Genomic DNA, 24,213 nt, shown 5'->3' with positions numbered 1-24,213 from the left:
GACTGAAGGGTCCCAGGTTCGATTCCGGTCAAGGGCATGTACCTGGGTTGCGGGCATATCCCCAGTGGGAGATGTGCAGGAGGCGGCTGATCGATGTTTCTCTCTCATCGACGTTTCTAACTCTCTATCTCTCTCCCTTTCTCTCTGTAAAAAATCAATAAAATATATTTAAAAAAAAATTTAGATCATTTCTTAGAATGGTGTGTGCTAGTGAAAGCCAAGTTCTGACTCTTGCAGCACCCTCTCCTGTCTAATTGTCAGCATTTGTGTGCTTTTGGGTCAGAAATGCTGTAGTGAATTTGCAGAGGGGGGTGCACAAAGGCCGAGAATAATGCATTTCAGAATCAATGGGTCTTGGGAGGGAAGAAAGTTCAACACAGCTACTGGGCTTGACTGCAAAACTCCTGAAAGTGCTGAGAGATGAACAGCTGCTGTCAGGACCTGGACTGCGCTTCCTGGCTCCCTGTTGAACCCGGTTGTCAATCAGAAGGAGGTGGGAGGGAAACAACCTCTAGTCCCTGCTGCTTCCTGCCGTTAAGCTAGTCAAGGTGGAGCTCAGAAGGAAGCATGCACTCGCTAAGCCAGAGCAGAGAGTTATTTTCTCTCACAACCAGATGTCACCCTACCCCAAGTCAGATCCTATTCCAGCTAAAGCTTGCTATGTGAGTGACCCTTTCCCCAACCACAGTGTTTAGAAATTGAGATTTTTTTGGTGTACAACATAATGATTTGATATATTTATATATTGTGGAATGATTATCATAATAAGTTTAGTTAATATCTATCACCATACATAGTTTTTTTTCTTGTGATGAGAACTTTTAAGATCTATTCTCTTAGCAACTCTCAAATAGACAATACAGTATTTATTAACTATAGCACTGTTACATCTCCGGGACTCACTTATCTTATAACTGGAAATTTCTACCTTTTGACCACCTTCAACTACAACTTAGTCATGGCTTTTCTGAAACTTTGGAGTACAACTCACTAGGATTTGCCACTTGATCTGTTGTCTAGAACCAGATTACCTAGGCTTTGGACAATCACTCAAGAGTCTATGGGTTCTACTCTAGCCTCTGCCATTAGTTCACTGTGTAATTTTGTTGGACTCCTGGACTCTGGACCTCATTGTTTCTCATCTCCACACAAGGTTTTTTAATGCTTACTTCTCATTGTTGTGAGAATTAAAGGAGACGCTATATTTAAAAGGCCTGGGGGACAGGGGAGGGGAAGGCCTGGCATAGTAGGTGCTCTTTGACCCAGAGCTATTGTGGCATTTTTCCAGGTCTGCTGGGCTTCCTGGCCTCCCATCCTCCCACCCTACTTTCAGCTCTGTTCATTTTGCTTAGCTTCAGGAACAAAATGGGAAAGAGGGGGAGAGGGGAGGAGGGAGGCAATGAAGGGAGAAGGCTGGAGCCACTTTTCAATGCTCTTGGGGAAGGTTGAGTGGGATAAAGAGGTTATAGGTCATGGCTAATTGAAGGGTTTGGGATTTTCTCTGAATTTTAATTAACTTTGCTGCTTAATTAGCTCCCTGAGGCTATAGATAACTGGAGGTGGCTCTGTGGAGACTGTTACTTGACTTATGAGGGTCAGCTACCTTTCCCTTCTATTTCTTCATCTTTAGAGAAGGGTTATTAAGGGTCTGCAGGGTTGCTAAGAAGAGGTCATTTTAAGCCACGAGACATAATTTTAAAATCTCATTTGCCTTTTTTCTTTAACCTTTAACTCTCACTTATCCAAGATTATCTTACTTTTGGATTCAATCATTGTCACAGATGAGCCAGAGTCTAGTGTCCAACTGTCCTCAGATTGCTTCCCTGGGGCCCCCATTTCTTCCCTCCATGTCTTTTCTCCTGTTTCTCCCGCTCCCCATTGCCTGCCCTGCTCCTCTGCCTTTCCATTCCTCCATGTTCTACCTTCTTCCATCTTGCCTCCCCCCTCTAATAGGTAATGCATCTTGTGATATTAGCCTTAGCCTAAACCAAACATAATGTGGTTACTCAAACGTAGCACCCTGTGGGGGCTGATACTCACCTGCTTTATCTGCCTGATGGGGCCTTGCCACCTTGGCATCGGTCCTGGCTGGTTAGAAGGATTTAGACTAGCTGAGTCCATAGTGCCCTGGCCATTGCTCTTACTGTCACACACGTGTGCATGCATTCTGGATATATGCTTGATTATGTCTCTAGTGGCAGTGGCCTTAAGACAGGGACAGGGACTGTGTCCTTTTCACTCACAGCTCAGTGCAGGCATTCTATAGGTGTTTATAGAATAAAAAAATGACCTGCTAACTCCTTAATTCAAATCTCTTGTTGTAGAGAGGTAGAAAATGCTTAGAAATTAAGTTTAAGTCATATGTTCTTGGGGGAGGGGGAGGGCGCAAGGGGCTTTGGTTATTTCTGGGACAGAAAATATCAGAGAAAAACATATTTTCTTCCTCTTAGTTTTCCCTAAACCTTCCTAGTTCGTTTTTGGAGAAAGGGTGATTACCCATCCTCATTGTTGCAGAGTCTGAACAGGATGAGAATATCAAACTTTAGCATCTTGTGGGTTTCCAAGGGAGGCTTGTCAGCCCGGGAGCCTAGCGGGGTGGTGGATGCTTCCTTCAGAATGCAGCCTAGCCCACCAGGTGCTGAGGCTTCTCCTAGTCTCACTCTCTTTTTAAAAATTATTATTATTTTATTGATTTCAGAGTGGAAGGGAGAGGGAGATATAGAAACATCAACGATGAGAGAGACTCATTGATTGGCTGCCTCCTGTACGCTCCCTCCTGGGGATTGAGCCCGCCACCCGGGCATGTGCCCTTGACAGGAATCAAACCCAGGGACCCCTCAGTCTGCAGGCCAATGCTCTATCCACTGAGCCAAACCAACTAGGGCCCTAGCCTCACTCTTTTGATATTGAAGGGTCAGAAAGAGAACCCAAGGCCTGGAGAACCCAAGTAGGGAGAGACTGGGCCTATGATTTGAACAATATTTAAGGTTGCTGCTAGGAGATATATGGGAGGAAGCCAATTAAACCCTGGGCTCCAGAGCAGGAAAGTATTCCACATTGGGAAGGGGACTGGGAAGAACGAGGCATCTAGAAGTAGAAGTGAGAAGGGTGGGTGGTAGAGGAGGATGCTTTAGATGCAGGTGCCAGGAAAAAACAGCACATTAGAGAGGCAGGCAAGCCTGAGCCCAGAGGAGATGGACGTGAGATGTGGAGAAGTAAGGAAGGTCAATGAAAGACTCGGAAAGGCAGGCCAAGGGGCTTGGACTGCACTCTGAGGCAGACAGGAGCATCTGTAGGTGCTGTCCTGCTGGAGGGGGAAGATACGAGGAGCAGGAACAGAGGAAGGAGGCGATTGTAGAAAGCAAATGTGGATGCTGACAGAGGGAACCTCTCTCTCTGATCTTGTCTAATATGTACCTCTTTTGTGCCTTCAGAGAAGAGCCCCATTTGGCTGGGGCTGCAGGGAGGAGCTTGCTCCAGCTTGGCTGCTCCAGCCACATGCTCTGGAGTTGAGGGATTTAGTGTGCCCAGGTCTTCAAGCACCTTCTTGTCAGGCTCCCGGGTCACCAGGAGGGGCCATGTGTAGTGCATCTGGCTCCTAGGACAGACTGGTCCAAGCAGGAAAATGCCCCTCAGGGTTTCGCTCTGCTCCTTTCTGACCCTACCCCCATCAGGGATCTTTGCAGCCTCCCAAGCAATGCTGTTCCCTGGGGCAGGTGGGGGAAAGCTGTTGTTGACAGCCAGGGACGGAGGAAAATGTGTTACATAACTGAAAAAAAGGAGGCTTGCTTGCCATGTGAATAGAAATCAGACACAAGGCCAGCTACAGCTACAGCTACAGCTGCAGTGCAGTCACTCCTAAGAGCAGCTACAGCCTGGAGGGAAGTGTCTGAGCCAGCAGAGGAAGGAGTCCTGGGCATTGGGGATGGGAGGAGCTGGGGCTGTCTTGTCTTGGAGGGCAGCCTGTGGAAGAATCATTCTTTGTGTTCCTGTAGCATTTTAAATGCCCACACCTCATTAGATTGATCCTGGTCTCCATCTGGTGAGGTGGCAAGAGCTGTGATTGCACTTTACTGATGGGCAAATCACAGACTAGAGAAGTGAATGAAGTGACTTGCTCAAGTCCGCATGTATGGTAGGTGGCAGGGTCAGGCTTTGCATACAAGTTATCTTGTCTCTTTAGCCAGTGCCGCTCTTATGCTTTAAAACAAGGTCTAATAGGCCATTCCTAAATAGGCCATGGAGTATTTGGAAGGTGAGGGAGCTGAGGGCTGGCCCAGATAAAGGGCTGTGGCATTCGGTGGGAGTGGGGGAGAGAGGCCCATGCTTCCCATGTGCTCTCCCCGCAGGGCCCCAGCAAATACCTCACACGCCTCGCTTTTCCAGTTCTGTCCAGGTACTCAGCGTCACTCTCCACACCCTGAACACCAACTTCTAGGGGTTAGTCGTCGTCCTCTGTGTTAACATAAAAACATTCAAACCTGTAAAGAATTTTTGTGAGTTTATTTGAGCCAAACTGTCAACATAAGCCAGGAAGCAGAACCTCAACAAATTAAAATAATGCTCTGGAGAATGGCGGGTTACATCTATATTTATACATTAGCGGCCCAGTGCATGAAATTTGTGCACGGGGTGGGGGGGGGGGAGGTGCGGAGGAGGGTCCCCTCAGCCTGGCCTGCAGTCGGACATCCTTAGTGCTGCCCCAGAGGTGGGACAGGCTCCCACCACCGCCGCTGCGCTCGCCAGCCATGAGCCCAGCTTCTGGCTGAGTGGTGCTCCCCCTGTGGGAGCATACTGACCACCAGGGGGCAGCTCCTGCGTTGAGCATCTGCCCCCTGGTGGTCAGTGTGTGTCATAGCGACTGGTTGTTCTGCCATTCAGTCGATTTGCATATTAGCCTTTTATTATATAGGATTGCAATCAAAGGAAGGGACGTAGGTGAGTTACATGAAATCCATTGGTGATAGACTAGAGAGGCGGGAGAAAACAAAGCGGGGGAAACCCCTGGGATTGGATAAAAGGTAAAATGATGGACACATACTTAGGTGGGTGCAGGAACAATTAACATGATAACAATGAAAGAATTTGTGGTATCTGTCCTGGCACCCAGGCACGTTAGGTTGTGCCACAAGGGGTCCAGAAAAAGGGAAGTTACAAGTTACCCAGACATTTCAAGGATATGTTATTATAGATGCAAAAAGACAGACAGGCTTAATTAAGGTAAAGGTTGACCTTGTTAGTGAAGATACCGGCCAAGGTTGTAACTACCCACCATAACTGCTTTTAGTTAAAGTTTAATTTCAGGCCATCTTTTGTGGTTACTTTAGGTCTCTGAGTTTGCAAGACCGTCATGCAGGCCTCCCCTGAGCTTGTCAGGTTAACATGTGGCCCCTTTTGTCCACATCTGTTTGAGAAGGGCGACAGTCCTGTGGAGAGGAGGACCTCCGTGGTTGAAAGTGTTTGTCTGGGCTTGTCCTAATGTTAGGCCTGGGAAAAAAAGGTTAGTCCCTGACCTCCTAACATTTATAACCTCCCCTTGTGCTTGAAGTAATTCCCCAGGAGGCAGCACAAGTCCCTCACTTCATCCAGGTTGTTGTCTTCAAGGATCATCTCCACAGCGAGACTTTCCCTCATTGCCCTGTCACAACAGCACCCCACCTCCACTGTCTGTGCTTTTTCATGGTTTTGTTATTTTTCTTTTCTTCGTGGTACTTGAGACTATCTGACGTTACACATTGGTTTGTCAGTTTGTTTCCTCAAGTACTAAAATGTATACTTCATTTTACACTAGACATGCTCAGTTTGCTCGCTATTGTCTTCCTGATTGCTGCATGGTGCCTGGCATGTAGTAGGTGCTCAGTGAACGTATGTGAATAAGTGGAACCGTTGGGTAATGTGGCAGTACGGTAGGTGGGAAGAGGACAGGTCTAGGTATCAGAAGGTCTGAGTTCTGATTCCAACTTCATTCAGTATTTTGCTGTGTGACCTCAGCCAAGTCCCTGGACTCCTTTGGGCCTTAGACATTTCATCGCCACCATGAAGGGGAGGAGCCAGGTGATCTCTAAGGCCACTTCTGATGCCTACGTTCTGAAAGTCTGTATGTAGGAGCCACAGGGTTGCAGAGGAGTTTGGAAAGGTCTTGTTTACTATGACATTATGAGGGCTGGGTCTTAGAAAGACTGCTCAGATGGTTTGGAGTGTGTGCATTGGTACATTGTGAATTTAAATATTTCATTCACTGTGTTTTGGAGCACCTGGTGTGTGCCAGGGTCTTGTCCTGATGCTGGGGTTACAGTGGTGAGACAGACAGCCAACATTCCTCTCTCGGAGCTGATGATGGTAGGTGGAGAGGGGTGCTGTGGTTATGACCCCACCTGAGCTGAAGATGATGGGCTGGCTAGGCAGGGGTGGGGTAGGGGAAGGACTTACTGGGATATGAAAGGGTGATCTTTTTTTCCAATTTATTCTTGGAAAAATACTTAAATAGAGGTGTTAGAATCTGTTTAAAAATAAATACATTCATATGAGAGTATTAAAGGGAAAAATAAAATATTAATAGCAGTTCTGGTAGGTTGGAATTATGGGGATTTGGTTTTTACCCTGATTCTCTGATGTTCTATATAGTGTCTCTATTACTTCTGACAAAGATTCCCTGTCATGGTGTATGACTTCGTCCCTGGGTGTGGCCTGCTCTTGAGTGGGTCTCATGTTTGCTGATGTCTGCCACAAAGTCCTAGCCCCGGGACCTTTACAAAGTCCCAGCCTCAATTTTCCCACCTGTAAATGAGAATAATACTTGGCCCTGGGCTGCCCACTTTACAGGTCAGCTGCTTGAATTAGAGGAGACGGCGGAAGCAAACAAAGGGAAGGGCCAGTGCACTAGCAGTGGTGACCAGGGCAGCGAGGGCGGGAAGTGGGAAGGTCTGTGTGCAGGGAAGAGGGATGGGGTTGGTCCAGGGGGCACTGCCTGGAACATAGCGAGGAGCAGTTTTCCAGGCCTTTCTAGTTCTCCAGCTCTCCTTGACTAACAGGTAGACACCGCTGTGTAAGCTGTTAGGGAAATGACTTTAGTGAAAGAATCATGATAGCTCCTAACCACTGCCACACATATTCCTAAAACCCACGTGCTCTGCTAAAAGGGATGGTTGAAGCAACAGACTTTGAAATCTTGATTATTCATGGTGACTGACTCCTTCTAATGGTCATCTGGCCAAGTTGGGATTCTCAAAGAGTTGAAATATCCTGGCTTTCTGCTCTGCTTCTATAGCAGCTTGCCATTTCCTCTCCTGACAGTCTTTACTCGAACCCTGAAAGGGGGGAATAGGAGGTCTTGGTATCAAGTGTTTGCAGTCTGAGGGCTGACTCTGACGGGGGCAGGGGTATGTCCTGAGACTCATGGTCAGGGCTGGTCTGTCTGTGGAATGCTGACTCTTCTTCTCCCCAACCTACCTGTGTCAATTTCATACTTTACTTTTTCTTTTCTACTTTAAAAAAAAAATGTTTTTATTGATTTTAGAGAGAGAAGAAGGGAGAGAGAGAGAGAAACATTAATGTGAGAGAGAAACATTGATCGGTTGCCTCCTGTGTGCACCCAGACAGGGGACTGAACCAGCAAACTGAGCATGTGCCCTGACTGGGAATTGAACCGGTGATCTTATGGTGCACAGGACTACACTCAGCCAACCGAGCCACATGCTCAGGGCAGTTGCCTACTTTTCAATTTTCTTTTCCCTGCAGATGTCAAGCCTTCTAACATCCTAGTCAACTCCCGTGGGGAGATCAAGCTCTGTGACTTTGGAGTCAGCGGGCAGCTCATCGACTCCATGGCCAACTCCTTCGTGGGCACAAGGTCCTACATGTCGGTATGAGCAATGGGTTCCATTTCTCGAGCTTCTGGTCTGGTCAGGGATAGGAACTAAGTGGGTGTCTTTTCCTGTGGAGCCAGAACCTGGTGATGGGGGGTTTGGGGGAGAAATGAGCGGTGAAGCATTATGGTCCCTTCCTGAGGAGATTTCAGTCTAACAGGGAGATAGATGGTCTTAGCCTTTCATAGGCCTTGAGCATAATTGGGGTTCTGGGCCTGGTCATGAAGGTCTTCCCTCCTGTTTCCAACTCCGCGGTTCCCACTGCCACCAGAGCTGTGTCAGGCTGTGCCCACGACCATGGCAGCACCAGCTCTTCTCCCTCCTCCATACAGCAAGCTCTTGGGGCAGGGATACGACTGTAGGTGTCTGTGTTGTCCCCAGGCTCTGGCTCAGGGCCTGGCACAGGGTGGGTGCTGAGGGGGGATGGTTGGTGAGTGGGTGAATGTTTGGTTGACTGAATGGGTGGGAAGTGGCTAGCACGCTCCTTAGGATGACTCAGAAAGGGGAGGCTTGACTGGATGAGTGCTGAGTGGAGCAGAGCAGAGGAGCATTAGAGTGAGCCGGAGGCGAACACGAGTGCAGGCTGATTGGAGGGCCAGGCAGAGGCTCGGGCGTCTTTGACAGAGAGTGTTTTAGGAGTTATCTGTCAGGCACTTTTACATCGTTGGGCGATCTCATTTGATCCATGTGATGTTCCCATTTTAGAGCTGAGGAAATCAGATTGAGGGATTAAGTGACCTGCTTGCTTTCCCTTGCCGAGCCCGGATTGAAAGCTAGATCTCTTTCTTGCTAGTCAGTCTGCCTTTGCACGCCTTCCCTCACTTGCTTCTTAGGTGGGATTTGTAAGCTGTCCCAGGCCTCCCTGGTGGAAGTTCGTGTTCACATCTTCATTTCTTCTCGCCTGCCCCTCCCCCTCCACAACTCCAGTCATTGCTGACATCGCCCAACCAGTGCTGACGCACATCTCCGCCCTCCACTCCAGTGGCCCGCAGTCTTAACATGAACCCATGGCCCTTCAGAACGCTTTCTCTGCCATCCCCTCATTGCTTAGTCCTTACATGTCTAAAAACTGGGCCACTCAACTGCCAACTCTCAAATTCAAAATTAATTAGCAGGCTCTGGGACTTATTGATCCAGGGGTTTGTTTAGTGGTTTGAGTTTTTGTGGTTATGTGGTCAATTCCAAAGTAGTCCAGTGTTGGAGTTGGGGGAAAATCCTATGGGAGAAGTTAATTTGTTGTCTAAATAAATGTATGATGGCTCTGGCTGGTGTGGCTCAGTTGGTTGGGTGTCGGCCAGTGTACTGAAAGGTTGCCTGTTCAATTCCCAGTCAGGGCACATGCTTGGGTTTTGGGCTTGATCCCCGAAACGGGCCATGCAGGAGGAAGCCGATCGATGTTCCACTCTCACATCATGTTTTTCCCCCTCTCTCTTTCTCTAAAAATCAATTTTAAAAATCTTAAAAAAAAAAAAGTATGATGATCAGAATAAGGATTTTTATAGTTTTTGAAATACATGTGCTATTTCAAATAATGCTTTTATATAGCACTATATTCTTTTTCTTTGTCTCTTCCCACTAGTAACAACTCATGCAATATTTTGCAACATACAACATGTATTTTCGTTTGCTTTGAACTCCCTGATCACCCTAGTAAGTAGGGCGCATATTTTATGTTATTACTGTTGTTACCATCATCGCCAGCCCCCATTTTATAGATGTGGGAATGGAGGCTCAGGATCATGTAGCTTAGAAGTCCCAGAGTGGGCTTTGAACCCATGTCTTCTGAACCCAGATTGTTTTGCTTTTCTGCCATTCCAAAAGCAGTGAGTCATTGGTAGAGCTGGGCTTTGAACTTCTTTCTACTCACTGCACCATCTCATTCATGACCCATGTTCCAGAAGCTTCATGTTTCAGACTCGGATAACAAGGTGAGCCTCGCATGCTGGGCTCTGGACAGAGTGCCCACCCATGCAAGATGGTGGCCAGGCTGGGCAGCGGTGGAACCACAGCTGGGCTGGATGCGGTTCTGGGCAGGTTACAGGGGAGACAGAGAATTGAGGAGGGGTCAGAGCCATGAGAGCTGGCTAGGACTGGTAAGCACAGTATTTGGGGACAGGCAGAAGGCCAAATTCAGTAGGTTAGTGGAAGTATTAACATGACATGTGAACTCTGGAGAGGAAAGGGCAAAAGAAAATGAAATGTATCAGCAGACCCAGGGGAAGCCCACGCTCCTGCAGTGCAGGCAAGTCTCACGGGGGCAGGAAGTCCTGAGGCTCCCACTGAGGGACTCCAGCCCTCTTCTGCATGGGCCCAGGTTGGCTCACAGGTGTTTGTAACGTTTGTCTCTCCTGCAGCCAGAGAGACTCCAGGGGACTCATTACTCGGTGCAGTCGGACATCTGGAGCATGGGGCTCTCTCTGGTTGAGATGGCGGTTGGGAGGTATCCCATCCCTCCTCCAGATGCCAAGGAGCTGGAGCTGATGTTTGGGTGCCAGGTGGAGGGAGATGCGGCTGAGACACCACCCCGGCCAAGGACCCCTGGGAGACCCCTTAGCTGTGAGTGTCATGGTGTGCTCCAGCTTGGAGTGGGGGGGGGGCGTCGCTTACTGTCGGTCATTTCTGGAGGGCTGGTTCCCTGTCTCAGGACACCAGACTGGGGCTAGGGGGAGCAGGGCAGAAGTCTCCAGGTAAGTGTAGGAAATTACTGTTATAACCAACAACTTCCTACCATTTATTGAATGCTGCTATGTTCCCAGCACTGCACTTTGCACCTATGTGCATTATCTAATTTTTAAAAGTCATGACATTTTCTTCTTTTTATTTTAGGTAGATTATTTTTCTGAGATAAAATTCATATAACATAAAACACACATTTTAAAGTGTTCAGTTCAGTGGTGTTTAGTATATTCCTCCATGTAGTGCAGCTATCTCCACTATGTAATTCCAGAACATTTCCGTCACTGCAAAAAGAAACCTCATCTCCATTAGCATTCACTCCCAACTCCCCCCACCTCATCCCCAGCAATCTATTCTCTGTCTCCATGGATTTACCTGCCATTGTCTAATTTTAATAACAGTTGTGTGTAAGCACTATTATAATCTCTATTTTAGATATGAGGAAACTGAGGCACAGAGTGCTTGACTTGCAAAGGCCACATACAGTTGGGATTGGCCAATTCTGACTCGGAGGTGATCACTGTGCAGCACTGCCTGCCTCTTTGAACCTGAATAGGCGAGAAAGCTGGTACTCAGAAGATCCTGGCCCAGCCATCTTCTAACAGAGGTCCTGCTAGGACATCCTGTCTGACCAGGGAGACCTGGTCTTTATCCTCATAAGGCCCACATGGGAGAGGGCATGTATGAAGGGAGAAGCATTGGAGAGGCTGGTGGCTGCAGCCCCTCAGGCTGGTCTGTGACTCGGGAATAAAAAGGAAAAAAAAAACAAGTTCAGGGAGAATTAAAACTAAGTTTTTTAGTTGTTTAGTATTATCTCATTTGCTCCTCTCTCAATATAAGGAAGGGCAGACATAAATATTATCCAAAGCTCAAAACTAGGCTCAGTGACAATTAATTTGCCCAAAGTAAAAAACCTTTGATGTGGCAGAGCCCAGACTCATACCATGGCTGGCCTGGCTCTGTGACCTTTGCTGGTCCCCTGTGTGTTCAGGCCTGATCTGTGGCTGTTGTGTCTCTTTACTGTCCACTACCCTATACTGGTCCCTGGGATCCATGACCAACACCTAACCTCTTACTGGCAAAGACTTCCCCTGTCTGTTTCTGAGAAGTGTTTTCTTCTTTCTTTTTATAAAATCTGTAGCTTATGGAATGGACAGCCGACCGCCCATGGCAATTTTTGAGTTATTGGATTACATAGTCAACGAGGTAAGTACTGCATAGTTTCCTTGACCATGGAATCTACTTGGTTCTCTTAAGAAAAACTCACAGTTGAATTGACTGGGAAACCTGTGAGTCGTTCCCACAATATGGGCTGCTTGGGACCCAGGATCATGGGTTCTGCTTTGTGCATCATGCTTTTGGAATCGAGTTGCTGGTTTAGAGGCTGCAGGAATCCCTTCCCCAGGGAACATCTTCAGGTAAGTTTGAGTCCCTCCTCTCTTCTCAGATTCAGGAGCCTCCACCTTACCCATTTACATTCTCATGTCTTCATTTCTTGTGCATGTTCTATGTGCTAAAGGCTGTGGGATGGCAGGAATGTGGTGAAGATCCAAAGATGGGAAAATCCAAAGTCCCTGGTCTTAAAAACTGTTAAATTGTGTAGGGGAGGCAAACAGATGCATTTATAATTGCAATGTAAGGTTTGTCTTGTGCCATTTAAAAGCAGTGAACAGCCCGGGCAGAGTGGCTCAGTTGGTTGAGCCTGTCCCATCACTAAAAGATTGCCTGTTCGATTCCCAGTCAGGCACATACCTGGATTGCTGGGTCTATCCCCAGTCCAGGAGCATATGGGAGACAACTGATCAATGTTTCTTTCTATTTTTTCTTTCAGTGTTTCTAACATTGCTGTTTCTCTCCCTCCTTCCTTCCCTCCCTCCCTCCTTTTCTCTCCCTCTCTGTCCCTTTTCCTCTCCCTGCTTCCTCTCTCTAAGCATGTCCTGAGTGAGGATTAAAACAATAAAATAAAATAAATTAAGAAATGAACAATAAAAATTACAGCATAGAAATATGGAGAATATTCACTATAAATTGTTGCATGCAAAAAAGATTATAAAACAGTATGTATATTATAATCACTCTCTCCTTTCCTCTCTCTAAAAATCAATTTTAAAAATAGTATATATGCATATATGTGCATATAAAGTCTAGAAAAGCAATACAATACAGATAGAATTATAGATAATTAAAGGTTTCTTTTTGCTTGTCGCTGTTAGCTGACTTTAATACAAGCAATACATATTATTTGTAAATATGTATACCAGTATGTTTAAATGAAAAAAAGTGATAGCTCTGGCTAGGTAGCTCAGTTGGTTAGAGTTTTGTCCCAAAACACCAGGTTATGGGTTCGATCCCCAGTCAGGGCACATAAAAGAATCAGCCAGTGAGTGCATAAATAAGTGGAACAACAAATCGATGTTTCTCTTTCCCTTTAAAAATCAATAAAAAATTTTAAATGGTTAAAAAAGGAAAAAGAGGGATCAAGGAAGGAAGAGATTGATAAGCATTCATCAAATTTGCGTGGGTTTGGGGGGTACGGGAAGCTATGGACTAGCACCATGGTTGCGTAGAGGGGGTGGGGCAGGGCTGGAGGAGCTGGGCTGGGGCTGAGGACAGGCCAGCGCTCCTGGCCCCAGGAGCAGGGTAGTGGACAGTATGCACAAGCTCTGGTGTGTTTGGAAGGCAGTTGAAGGCCCCCATTCAGCTGGGTGTACAGGAAAGGGCATCATCCTGTTTTCTTCTTCCTCAAGAGACTAGTGGAGTAACTTCATACTTTGTTACTGCTCTCTAAAACCAGATCCCAAAAGGCTCATAAAGGCCCCCTTATCTATGACAAACCCGACAGGGAAGATCCCGGCACACCCTAGCAGTTAATAAATCACTGACTCTGGCTCAGTCTAGTGAGGTTAACTGACCTGTCTTTCCTGACTGCCCAGCTTTAAGCTCGGCACCATGGGACATAGAAAGAAGTCCAGGATCTGATCTTGGCTGCTTGAGGACGCAGAAAAGGCCGTGTGCATTGCATTGGTGGTAGTCAGGAAAGCCATCCTCTGCTGGGACCTAAGCTGAGAGTGGTGCTTGGGAGCCATGATAAGGGAAGAGAGGGCCTGAGGTTATACATGAGCTGCCAGTTGCCTAGTATGCACTGCTTTCTTCCATATTTTCACATTTTCCTAATCATTCTCCAGGCACTGCTTGGGCGGGTCCAGTGGTTTTGTTGTCTTTTCATATAGGTGAGGAAACGGCTCCAGGATGAAAGTGGCCCAGATTCCTCCCACCTAGTGCTGTTCCTCCCTTAGCACCTACTCCTCCCAACCCCCAGACCCCCATAACGTCCCAGGAGGCTGGGCTGCGTGGCGACAGGTGCATGCACCTCAGGCTCTGCTGGTGCACATTCCCTCCCTTGCCTGGCCCCCTCCTACTCAGCACTGGCCTGGCCTCTGCACGCCAAGCTCTGGTTTCACCCGTGAATGCTCCCTTCATATTTCCCTCAGCAGCAGTCTTCAGGGCGGGTCTAAGAGCTGGGGTTAGTCCTTGACCTCAGATTAGGCTTATTTACCTGCTGTTCTTTTTTTTTTAATGTATTTTTATTGTTTCAGAGAGGAAGGGAGAGGGAGAGAGAGATAGAAACATCGATGAGAGAGAATCACTGATCGGCTGCCTCCTGCATGCCCCCCACTGGGGATCGAGCCCGCATCCTGGGCATATGCCCTGACCAGGAATCGAACTGGTGATCTCTTGGTTCCTGGGTTGACGCTCAACCGCTGAGCTACACCCGGCTGGGCGACCTGCTGTTGTTTTTAAAAAATATATTTTACTGATTTTTTTTTACAGAGAGGAAGGGAGAAGGAGAGGGATAGAGAGCTAGAAACATCGATGAGAGAGAAACGATTCAGCTGCTTCCTGCATACTCCCTACTGGGTATGTACCCACAACCAAGGTACATGCCCTTGACCGGAATCGAACCTGGGACCCTTCAGTCCGCAGGCCAATGCTCTATCCACTGAGCCAAACCGGTCAGGGCTCACCTGCTGTTCTTATAAGGCATTCAGGGGAAGAGGGCTAGGCTAGAATTTTTGGTAGTGTTATTATTTAACTTTTAGCCTTGAACCACCTGTTTATTTGGGCAACCCAACAGAACAATGGCATCCTGGGTTGGGTCTGGGTGACATCTCACAAGGAAGCTGCACACAGCCCAATGCAGGTCACATGGGTGGGTCATGTTTTCTGAGCTGTGTGGTGCATAGGAGCAGGGTGCTGCAGGGCCTTGTCCTGGTAGCTCTGAGTGATGTCCACCATGCACCCTTGGAAAATGAGCTGTGGCCAGTGTTCTTGCTCTGGTGACTGCAAACAGCTTCATTCCCGGAGTGAGCATGCAGCTAACATTCTTCCAGACGCAGCCTCTGCCAGTTAATGTTTTATTAACCTTTCTCTGCTCCTTCAGGGCTTAGAAGGGGGATATACATTTTGTTTAGCTAGTTAGCCTTCAGTGACTTTCACAGGTGCTGCCTGAGCTGGAGTGTGCCTGGTGGCTGCACATGCCCCTAGCTGCTGCTATTAATTGCTGGCTATTCCCACGCCACATTCCAAGATTTCCTGTCGTAGAGTGTGAGGTGGGAAAGGCCATGAGGCCCTCCTCGTTTTATAGAAGGGTAAACTGAAACTCAAGAGGAACAGTGATTTGTTCATTAACTAAACAGGTGAGTGGTTCTAACTGGTTTGAGACCAGTGGTTCCACCAGCAGCCAGCCATTGGCCCTGACCCTTGACCTTTCCTTGACTCGATAAAGGCAGCACTGCCCAGAGACAGGGTTGGAGAGGAGAGATGCCTGGGGCAGGAAGCCAGACTATTTATTTATTTATTTATTTATTTATTTATTTTATTAAAGATTTGTTTTATTTATTCCTCACCTGAGGATATGCCATTCGTTTTGAGATAGAGGAAGGGAGAAACATCGATTGGTTGTCTCCTATATGCACTCTTACCAGGGATTGAACCCAAAACCCGTGTAAATGTCCTGACTGGGAATTGAACCTGCCTCCTTTCAGTGTATGGGATGACACTCCAAGCAAATAAGCCACACTGGCCAGGGCAGCAGGCCTGACATTTCTTATGTGTTGACATGTATTTGCAGCCTCCTCCAAAACTGCCCAGTGGAGTATTCAGTCTGGAATTTCAAGATTTTGTGAATAAATGGTAAGTTGGCTCCCTGTTAACTGGAAGAGTACCCATTTTTGTAAGGTTCCCCACCCCACCTGACAATTGCAGTCGGTTAAATAGCCACTACTTTTGGCACTTGCTCTACATGGATTGGCATAGTGCCTTTTGACCTTAGTTCAGCAAGCATTTATTAATGTTCTGTGGGCATGATATTGTGCTACAAACAGGAAGGTGAATAAGGCTCAGGCCCTCCTCAGAGCCCATGGGGTGTGGGGAGCACAGGCGGCAAACAGAAGTAATTGGGAGTTAGAAGCAGCTCTAGGCAGCAGCTCTCATGTTATCTTTCTCCTTTTAAGCTTAATAAAAAACCCTGCAGAGAGAGCAGATTTGAAGCAACTCATGGTAAGTCCATTTATTTCAGATTCTTATACTACCTGTTTATTCATCTGTTCTGTTAGTCATCCGTCCAGTACTTCCTGAGCCCATTCTCTGCTCTGCCTTGATCACGGCAGAGCAGCTGGCCCTGCTGCAGGATACCAGATCGCAGTCCCCTCTGTCCTCCCTCCCATCAGTTTAAAGGAGAAACTGGGGTGGCCCTGCAGACCCGGGAGTCCAGGAGTCACGGGGACGGTCTTTTTCTTCCACTGTCTCACCTTATATTCAGCACCCTCCCCAGTGCTCCTCCCCATCTGCACTTGCCTCCTCTTGTTTGGTGGTGGTGGGAGCCGGAGGAGTTGGGAAGGACTAACACTAATATGAGCTTACGTGGCTGTAGAGCCTGTACAGTGTAATACACCCTGTCAAGTCCATCAGTTCCTTTGTTCCCTCTAACAGTGGAGTGAGACACTGAAGGCAGAGCTATTATCCCGATGTTACAGCTCAGAGCGCGGGCTCAGGGAAGTGAGCAAAGCGCCCCAGGCCTCACAGCTGGTGTGACTGGCAGAGCCAGGCAGGGCTGGACCTTCGTTCTTCAGCTGGCCCTGCTTTTCTGGCCCCACCGTTGCTCAAGGGCAGGCTTTGGGAGCTCCTTCCAGATGTGGCATAAGCTCTCGACCTACCAGGACTCTTGAATTCTTGGTGTGTTTTTTAACAACACTTCCTCTTTCCTCACATGCAGGTTCATGCTTTTATCAAGAGATCTGATGCTGAGGAAGTGGATTTTGCAGGTTGGCTCTGCTCCACCATCGGCCTTAACCAGCCCAGCACACCAACCCATGCGGCTGGTGTCTAAGCATTTAGGGAACAGCAAAGAGCGAGTCCCAGCCCAGTGGCACGTCATGTTGCTTTCGGGCCTTTCCCATGCCTCTGTTCAGATTGCATTTCACATACGACAAAGGATGAACTCAGCATGTGCCAAAATTCTATGTGTCATTTTTAATATTACCATCCTTATTCTGTTATTATTCCCTAAGTGGATTGGCTTTGTGCTTGGGGCTATTTTGTGTGTGTCAATGTTCAAAACATGTACAACGTTGAATTACAGTGAAACCTTGGCGACTGTGAGTAGTCTTTCTTACTGAATATTGCACTGCTCTCCCCTCACCATGATTGGCTGGCCACCTGTATTTTGGGGGATTCTTTTGATACTTGGTGGTACTTCATTCTTGCTGGGCGTACCTTCTTTCTACTTGAGGAAGGAGCCCTGTGAGAGCCTTCACAGGCAGTGCATGTGAAGCATGCTTTGCTGCTATGAAAATAAGCATCAGAACGTGTATGTCATGGTATTTTATTATGTTTTTGCTTTCGGTATAGAATTCAGCAATTTCCATCAAAATCTAGTCAGAGCCCTTCACTGCCATGATAATTGGGGCTTCACCAGTCTGTCTATTTTGATGATTTATAGACTTCTGGTTATATTTCTATATTTATTTTTAAATATACTATGTGGATACTTAGTGGTATCTGTCTCTTTAAGTTTGGATTAGTGTTTCTAAAATGGAGTTACTTTGAACGTTACAAGTGTATCAAGGCATTAAAATGTATGCGATTTACCTTTCCCCAAATCCAAGTAATGATGCTATTGTAAACAAGTGTGTACAGTGCCTACAAATTGTACGAAAATCCTTTTAACCATTTTAATGCAAATGTTTAACAAATCTAATCTCTTACTCTAATAAATATACTATCAAGTTAAAAGGCTGAAAGATATATTTCTACTTTTGTGGTGTCTCTAATACATAAGAAATCAGGTGATTTAGCCAAGCATTATTTGTGAGGGGAAAGAGAGAGAGAGAAAGGGGGTCTGAAAGGTGAAAATGCCGCCCTGAGGACGTCACCGCTTTGGACAAAACTAATAGGGTTTCCTGAAATTCCAATCTTTGGACTTTGTCCAACTCTTCTCAGCAAACACCCTAATCTTCGAATCTTCCAGCCACCTTTCCTGTGGACCTGTGAATAGATCCCGTCTGCTCCTTCTGTCTCTTTATGTAAGGGAAAAGCAGTAGGTGGGTGGGCTGGGAGGGTTGCCAGCATGCTCGCAGGAGCGCCTTGCTGGTGGTGAACAGTGCCTGGCTGGCATTGGAGCCTCCACTGGGATGGTCTGTCCATGCTGCTTTGCTCCACTGAGCAATGGTTTCCCTCTTTCACTAGTTAGTTACACTTTACACCTTTCTGAAGAGGAGGAATATGTGGCATTAGTTTTGTTACGTCTGTGAGGTGGCAGTGAGGTCACAAAAAAAGCTGTATCCGAGCTGGCCACTGGTACCCATTCCTTCTTTGGAAAGTGACTTTTGGAACTTGAGGTCCATGTGAGGCTGCCTGGTCAGCACCTCTTCAGACCTCATTTTCTTTTTTGACAGGGCAGAAAAAAAGAAAACCAAAAAATATAGAAAACCAAAGTGAATATACAGGTGGGCAAAAGTAGGTTTACAGTGGCGAGTACGCAAGTTTATTCAGATGTTCATTGTTTTTCCATACATATAACTGTAAACCTACTTTTGCCACACCCTGTATATTTAAAAACAAAAAGCCTATTTTGTTTTCAAATTAAAAACAGAATTTGGGTAAATCTCCTGAGCAGATAGTTCCACTCCAGATCTATCAGAGCTTGGAACTCGGCCAGGATTTTAAAAACTGGTCAGGGTTGTATACTGCTGCCTTAGCTAGTCAATATTTTTTTCTTGCTATGAGGCTAATATCTGTTCGAAGTCAACAGTCTACCGTATAATTTTTGACATATAAATATTCAGGCTGAGGTTTAAGACCCACACCTTCCTCATACTGTCGTTTGCTAACAGGTAAAATGCAACCACTACTGAGAATGTCTCATTAAAGCGGGTAAATTCTGTCTGAGACGGAAGGAGTGATGTAACCTGTATCTTTTGAGGGGTGTTTTTAAATTCTCTATTCATATCCAAAGGTACTACATTTTGAGAGGTAAAGGATTATTTTCCAGTAATTACTAAGATCTCATTCTCAAGAATGATGCCCCCTGCATCAGTCTTGCTATGTTGAGTTCTGCATGCCAAATTCCTTCCTCAAACTTCTTCCTGAAACACCAACAGTAGTTGGGTTTTTCAGTATATTATTAGCATCTCACAGGAACCTGTGAAAATCGCGAGAGCAGGTACAAATACCCTCATTTTACAGATGGGAAAGTGAGAGTTGCAAAGATGTGAGAGGGCAAGCGATCAGATTTTCTAGCTCTTAGAAACCCATGCTCATATTTTAAGTTAGACCCCCAAAATGTATGCCTTGAGGCTTTTTATGGAAAACTATCTTCACATTGTGTTTTCTGAGAAGCATGTTCATTTAAACTTCCTGCTACTTCCTATAAGAGTAGCTCAAAATAACTTTAATGAAATGTTGATTAACAAACATATCCATGTTCTCTCTTCTGGAACAGTTACATAAGACGTCCTGCTTGAGGAGGTTCTTTGTGTTTTGTTTGGCTTTTCTGTTGCATGGACAGGGCAAATAACTTTTATAAAGTTAAGTAACTATTTAACTGTACATTTAATGGGAAATGGACAGTATGCAGAAATAAATCTCAACTTCAAACACTAAGTTTTAACAAACACTTTTTCTGTAACTAACATCTCTTTATTATAAAAATCCAATCTCCCAAGCATAGTGATTCCTTCTTAATGGCACATTTCTTCCGAAGTTCAGAAATGGGTTTTAAACCATCCTGCTGGCTGGCCTGTTTTCCCCAGAGGAGGGACTGATCCGCTCCCCTGTTGCTATCGAAACCAGCTAGCTGCATGACGGCTACTCATCTACAATGTATTTCTATGCACATTTTATCACTGTGATGTCTCAACCTAGAAGTGATTACAGCCGCACAGAACAGTCCGTAGTGGCAGTACGTTGCGATGTCACTGAGAGGTGGCAACATCTGGTGCTCTCAAGTGGTGTTCTGTCCTCCTTGTCATCTTTCTCTCCTAGACTTTAGCTATGTTTACAAGCGTTCAATGGTACGCAAACAGCCTTTAATTGGTTTGCTTAAAAGAGGCATTGTTGATTGAAAAGGCTGCCTTGTACTTACACTCTGCCCTTTTGGCAAATGCCAAACTTGCTCAATAGCATTTCAGAGGAAATCTTCTGTTTTGAACACAACTACTGGATCTGACCAGAATGCAGACACGGCACCACCCATATTGCTCAATGCTAAGACACTGCATCTTTGCTTTTCTATATGTCACTAATTTTTGTTAAAGCATTCTGAAACTTGAGAATTATTATACACATCCTCCTAAAGGTCTTGCTTCCTTTTAAAGCAGGCCATAGGGCCCAGGGCAAGAATACTTTAGAAAGTTTCTGCGACTTAGAAATTTAATTTGTGTAACTAACCCTGGCTCTTTCCCCACTTCACGAATCTGGTTCTTCTTCTTCCTCCTCCTCCTCCTCTTCTGGTGCATGGCTCCTTGTGCTCAACTCCAGTGCAGTTTGGTTGATTGATGCTTCATTGTCTACATGCACCACCATCTGCTTTAGCCAAGGACATTATGAGTTAGGAGAACACTAGTCTCAAAACAGCAAATTCTTAAAAATGGTTTAAAACCAAATACCAATTGTGTATTCATTCCCAGTATTTACCACTAAGAGGTATGGCCACTTTCTTGTTTCTCCAAATTCTACCCTGTCCGCCCTCCACCCCAACCTGCATTGCCAAAATGGGAGGATAAATGCCCTAGATTTGACAGAATGTTACCTGATTTACAACAGTGTTTCTTACGTAAGAATTATGCTTTCAAATGGGTTTAAGTGGCTTCACACACAACTGAGAGAGCTGCTAAACTATGGTATATTTAGAAAGATGATTTTACTGATTTAGAGTGGGCATTTGGTAAGAGGAGGACACAATGAGGACTAGAACTCACTTTTTAGCACTATGCTTTGTAGTTGAAGCTACATTATTTTTGAACCCAAACTTACTCGTGGAGCAAGAGGTTTGACATATCCTGCAAAGATCTCCACTCTCCCTGGGTTCATTAGAATAACTAGACTTGAGGATGGATGACTAGGATGTGGAGGCAATACAAGAACCTAATTAATAAGTCAATATTTCCCTAGCCGGTTTGGCTCAGTAGATAGAGCATTGGCCTGCAGACTGAGGGGTCCCAGGTTCGATTCCGGTCGAGGGCATGTACCTTGGTTGCAGGCACATCCCCGGTGGGAGGTGTGCAGGAGGCAGCTGATCGATGTTTCTCTCTCATCGATGTTTCTAACTCTCTATTCCTCTCCCTTCCTCTCTGTAAAAAATCAATAAAATATATTAAAAAAAAAAATAAGTCAATATTAAATCAAGGTGTAACCAGCAAGGCTGTTTCCTCACTAAAACAGCAATATTGAATAACCAGTTTATCAAACTAGAATATTCTTATCAGTACTTCCCAGAGTCCTTATGTCTTGATAATGTAATTTACACCGACAGCAGAATGGACTTTGCATTTGCTCCCTAGGCCCAAACTTGGTTAAGCTTACATCATGTGATTGTTCCTGTGCAGCTGGAGAAGACGGCATCTCATCCTCTCTTCTAGAACTAATCATTGATTGGAGGGCCAATTCTTCAACCTAGAAAAGAAGAATTAACATTTTCCTTACTATTTCACTGGTGTGGAAAAATTTACTATCCATGCTGTAAAAAGTTGGCATCATAAGTGGAAACAGTGGAATCTCCCTGCAGCTCCCGGGAGAAGGGTGGGGGGTCTTAAGCTTTCCCTGCCTTTTAAGAAAATGACCAAAGCAAGCCTCCAGCCCCATCCTGTGGGGTGCACAGGTGTTCTGACTGAGCAATGATCCACTAGCCCAGATCAAGCGATTCGGGGGGAAAAACACAAGCGAGCTCTTTAAAAAGCCAAGTGTCATCTGCTGATGCCACTGAGGGCAGATTCCTTAGGCTTGAGCTTCTCTACCTAGTACTGAGACACTGAAGGCAAGAAAAATGGAAGTGTTTCCAGGAGCATAAAGAAATTTAGGCTTTGGAGGTCCATCATCAACACACACACACACACACACACTTCAGGTGCCTTTGCAGGTCTTGTGGTGCTTTGAGAACGTAAATAACTGTAGGCTATCACAACTGTCCTGAGGAAAAGTGCGTATTATTTTGATATATGTCACAGTTGTGTACAAAGCTTTTCAGTTTACAAAGCTTTTCAGTTTAAAAAGGGCTTTCATTTGGACTTAAAAATCCTGAAGAAGCAAGCCCTAACCGGTTTGGCTCAGTGGACAGAGCGTCGGCCTGCGAACTGAAAGGTCCCAGGTTCGATTCTGGTCAAGGGCATGTACCTGGGTTGCGGGCACATCCCCAGTAGGGAGTGTGCAGGAGGCAGCTGATCAATGAGTCTCATGGATGTTTCTAACTCTCTATCCCTCTCCCTTCCTCTCTGTAAAAATCAATGAAATAGATATAAAAAAATCCTGAAGAAGGGTGCAGTAGGAGTTATCAGGACCATTGTACTGAGGCTGAATTACGCAAAGATCTGGGAAGAGGTCCTGGTGGGCCCAAATCTCTCCTCCCAGTCAAAGCCGTGTATTCAATAACCAGATCCAGGAAGAAAAGCTACTGGGAACTCTGCGACAAGCCTTTTCTCTCGGGCCTCGTTGTCCTTTTTCGCACAATGGGAGAATGTGCGAGTCTCTTCTAGCTTTGCAATACTAGAGCTGTTTCAAGCGGCAATACGAGCGAGGAAATCGCGGCTAGTAAATGCCTTGAGAGCCCCGGGGAAGAGGCCGGTGGGCGGGGAGCATCAACACGAGCCTTCGGGAGGTGGCACTTCCGAAGCTCCCTGCACTTCTGGAGTGTCGGTGTGGGAATGAACTCGCCAAACGTGCAGACTGCTGGGCCTCAACCTAGACCTGCAGGGTCAAGATTCTGAGGTGGGCCTTCATCTTAAAAACAAGCCTGCCGGGCTGGCAAGCCACCAGATCAGCGCCCCAACCGCCTGGTGAGGGAGGATCACCAGCCGCAGGGGGCCGCTGCAGACACCGGGGCTCGCGCAGAGCCGGGCTGGGGTGGCGGGGCGGTGGGGGCCGCGGGGTCACCTTGAGCCGGTTCAGCTGGTCGTGCAGTGCCGCCTTCAACCGGAGCAGCGTCTCCTCCTCCTTGCGCAGCTCCTGGAGCCGGCTCAGCATCGCGTCTCCACACGCCCGGGCGGCTGGGCGCTCTGTGATGACGTCACCGAGCCCGCGTTACCGGAAACGGAACCGCAGGCCGGCTGCACGTGCGCCCGAGCGCTTCCTGCCCGCCTCACCCAGCGTAAAGTGGGGGTTTTAAGGTTATTAAAGGTAGGCTGGAGTAATGAGCAGGATTCCTAAAGCACAGGCCGTCGGAGCCATAATCTGAAGGTAAAAATGCTGAAGTATCGCCCTAGCCGGTTTTGCTAAGTGGATAGTGGCGGCCTGCAGACCAGAGTCCTCAGTTTGATTCCGGTCAAGGGCTTGTACCTTGGTTGCAGTCTCCTCCCTGATCTCATGTTTCTGTCTTTCCCTCTCTTCCACTCTCCCTAAAAATCAATGCAAAAACATCCTCCGTGACGATTAACTAAATAAAAGCTCAAGTAGCGCCCTTGACCTGGTTCTGTTGGTTGAAGCATTTACCAATACACCAAAAGGTCGTGGGTTCGATTCAGGTCAGGACATACCTAGATTGCTGTTTGGTCCCCCGATGGGGGGGGGGGGAGGGGGGAGGGGGGTGTGCTTATGGGAGGCAACCCATCCATGTTTCTCAAATTGATAAACATCGTAGGGTAAGGATTAACAAAATACTAAAGCTGTGTCCAGCTGCAAATGCTTCAGGTGGGACAGTACTCCCACTTCCAGCGTGGATGTTACAATGAAGTGGTTAATGAAAATGCACAAATCCTACAATGCATCTTTTAAAGCAGGGACTAACATCACCAGCATTTAGCACAGGTGCAAGTGCCCTACAGCTTTTGTAGACCAAGATTCCATTTTTAAATGTTTCCCAGAATGTCGGTGCAAATTGGACAATGAAAAATAAAGCAGCTAACAATATTGGGGGTGGTGTCTTTAAATACTAGGAAACTATCTCTTGAATATGCAAATTGGG

General features: G+C 46.5%; 2 protein-coding genes across 4 annotated transcripts in view; one reads left to right on the top strand and one right to left on the bottom strand.

The window, feature by feature from the left end:
- The window catches only part of MAP2K1 (mitogen-activated protein kinase kinase 1), a 77,669-nt gene extending 59,827 nt beyond the window's left edge, over positions 1-17,842 (top strand). Inside the window, exons 6-11 of the mRNA XM_081113779.1 lie at positions 7,738-7,862; positions 10,220-10,421; positions 11,683-11,747; positions 15,673-15,734; positions 16,055-16,100; positions 16,816-17,842. Coding sequence (XP_080969905.1) covers positions 7,738-7,862; positions 10,220-10,421; positions 11,683-11,747; positions 15,673-15,734; positions 16,055-16,100; positions 16,816-16,929 — 614 coding nt within the window. The 3' untranslated portion in view covers positions 16,930-17,842. The remainder of the gene's footprint in view (positions 1-7,737; positions 7,863-10,219; positions 10,422-11,682; positions 11,748-15,672; positions 15,735-16,054; positions 16,101-16,815) is intronic.
- Positions 809-23,294, bottom strand: SNAPC5 (small nuclear RNA activating complex polypeptide 5). Of its 3 annotated transcripts, XR_013997231.1 has the most exons (5): positions 23,187-23,283; positions 21,624-21,713; positions 20,490-20,624; positions 4,365-4,455; positions 809-3,608 (listed from the first exon to the last, which is right to left on the bottom strand). XR_013997231.1 is itself a non-coding variant. In XM_081113788.1 (3 exons), the coding sequence occupies exons 1-3, from the start codon at positions 23,274-23,276 to the stop codon at positions 20,508-20,510; spliced, it is 297 nt and encodes a 98-aa protein (XP_080969914.1). In that variant the 5' UTR covers positions 23,277-23,294; the 3' UTR covers positions 19,718-20,507. The 3 variants fall into 3 exon arrangements, 2 of the variants coding, with proteins under 2 accessions (XP_080969914.1, XP_080969913.1); XM_081113788.1 differs by lacking the exons at positions 809-3,608; positions 4,365-4,455 and having other exon boundaries at positions 19,718-20,624; positions 23,187-23,294; XM_081113787.1 differs by lacking the exons at positions 809-3,608; positions 4,365-4,455 and having other exon boundaries at positions 19,718-20,627; positions 23,187-23,287.
- Positions 23,295-24,213: the final 919 nt, after the last annotated feature.

Source organism: Myotis nattereri (assembly GCF_964212035.1).
Source record: "Myotis nattereri genome assembly, chromosome: 1".
NCBI lineage: Eukaryota > Metazoa > Chordata > Mammalia > Chiroptera > Vespertilionidae > Myotis > Myotis nattereri.
The sequence above is the reverse complement of the archived record's forward strand: the minus strand, read 5'-3'. Positions and strand labels throughout refer to the sequence as shown.

What these genes read in the sequence shown, in the direction of transcription:
- SNAPC5 (XM_081113787.1), bottom strand. Translation starts at nt 23,276, where the DNA reads ATGCTGAGCCGGCTCCAGGAGCTGCGCAAGGAGGAGGAGACGCTGCTC. An exon ending in ACCAGCTGAACCGGCTCAAG is followed by an intron (nt 21,714 to 23,186) that starts GTGACCCCGCGG and finishes CTTCTTTTCTAG; the next exon opens with GTTGAAGAATTGGCCCTCCA. An exon ending in CACAGGAACAATCACATGAT is followed by an intron (nt 20,628 to 21,623) that starts GTAAGCTTAACC and finishes CCTTGGCTAAAG; the next exon opens with CAGATGGTGGTGCATGTAGA.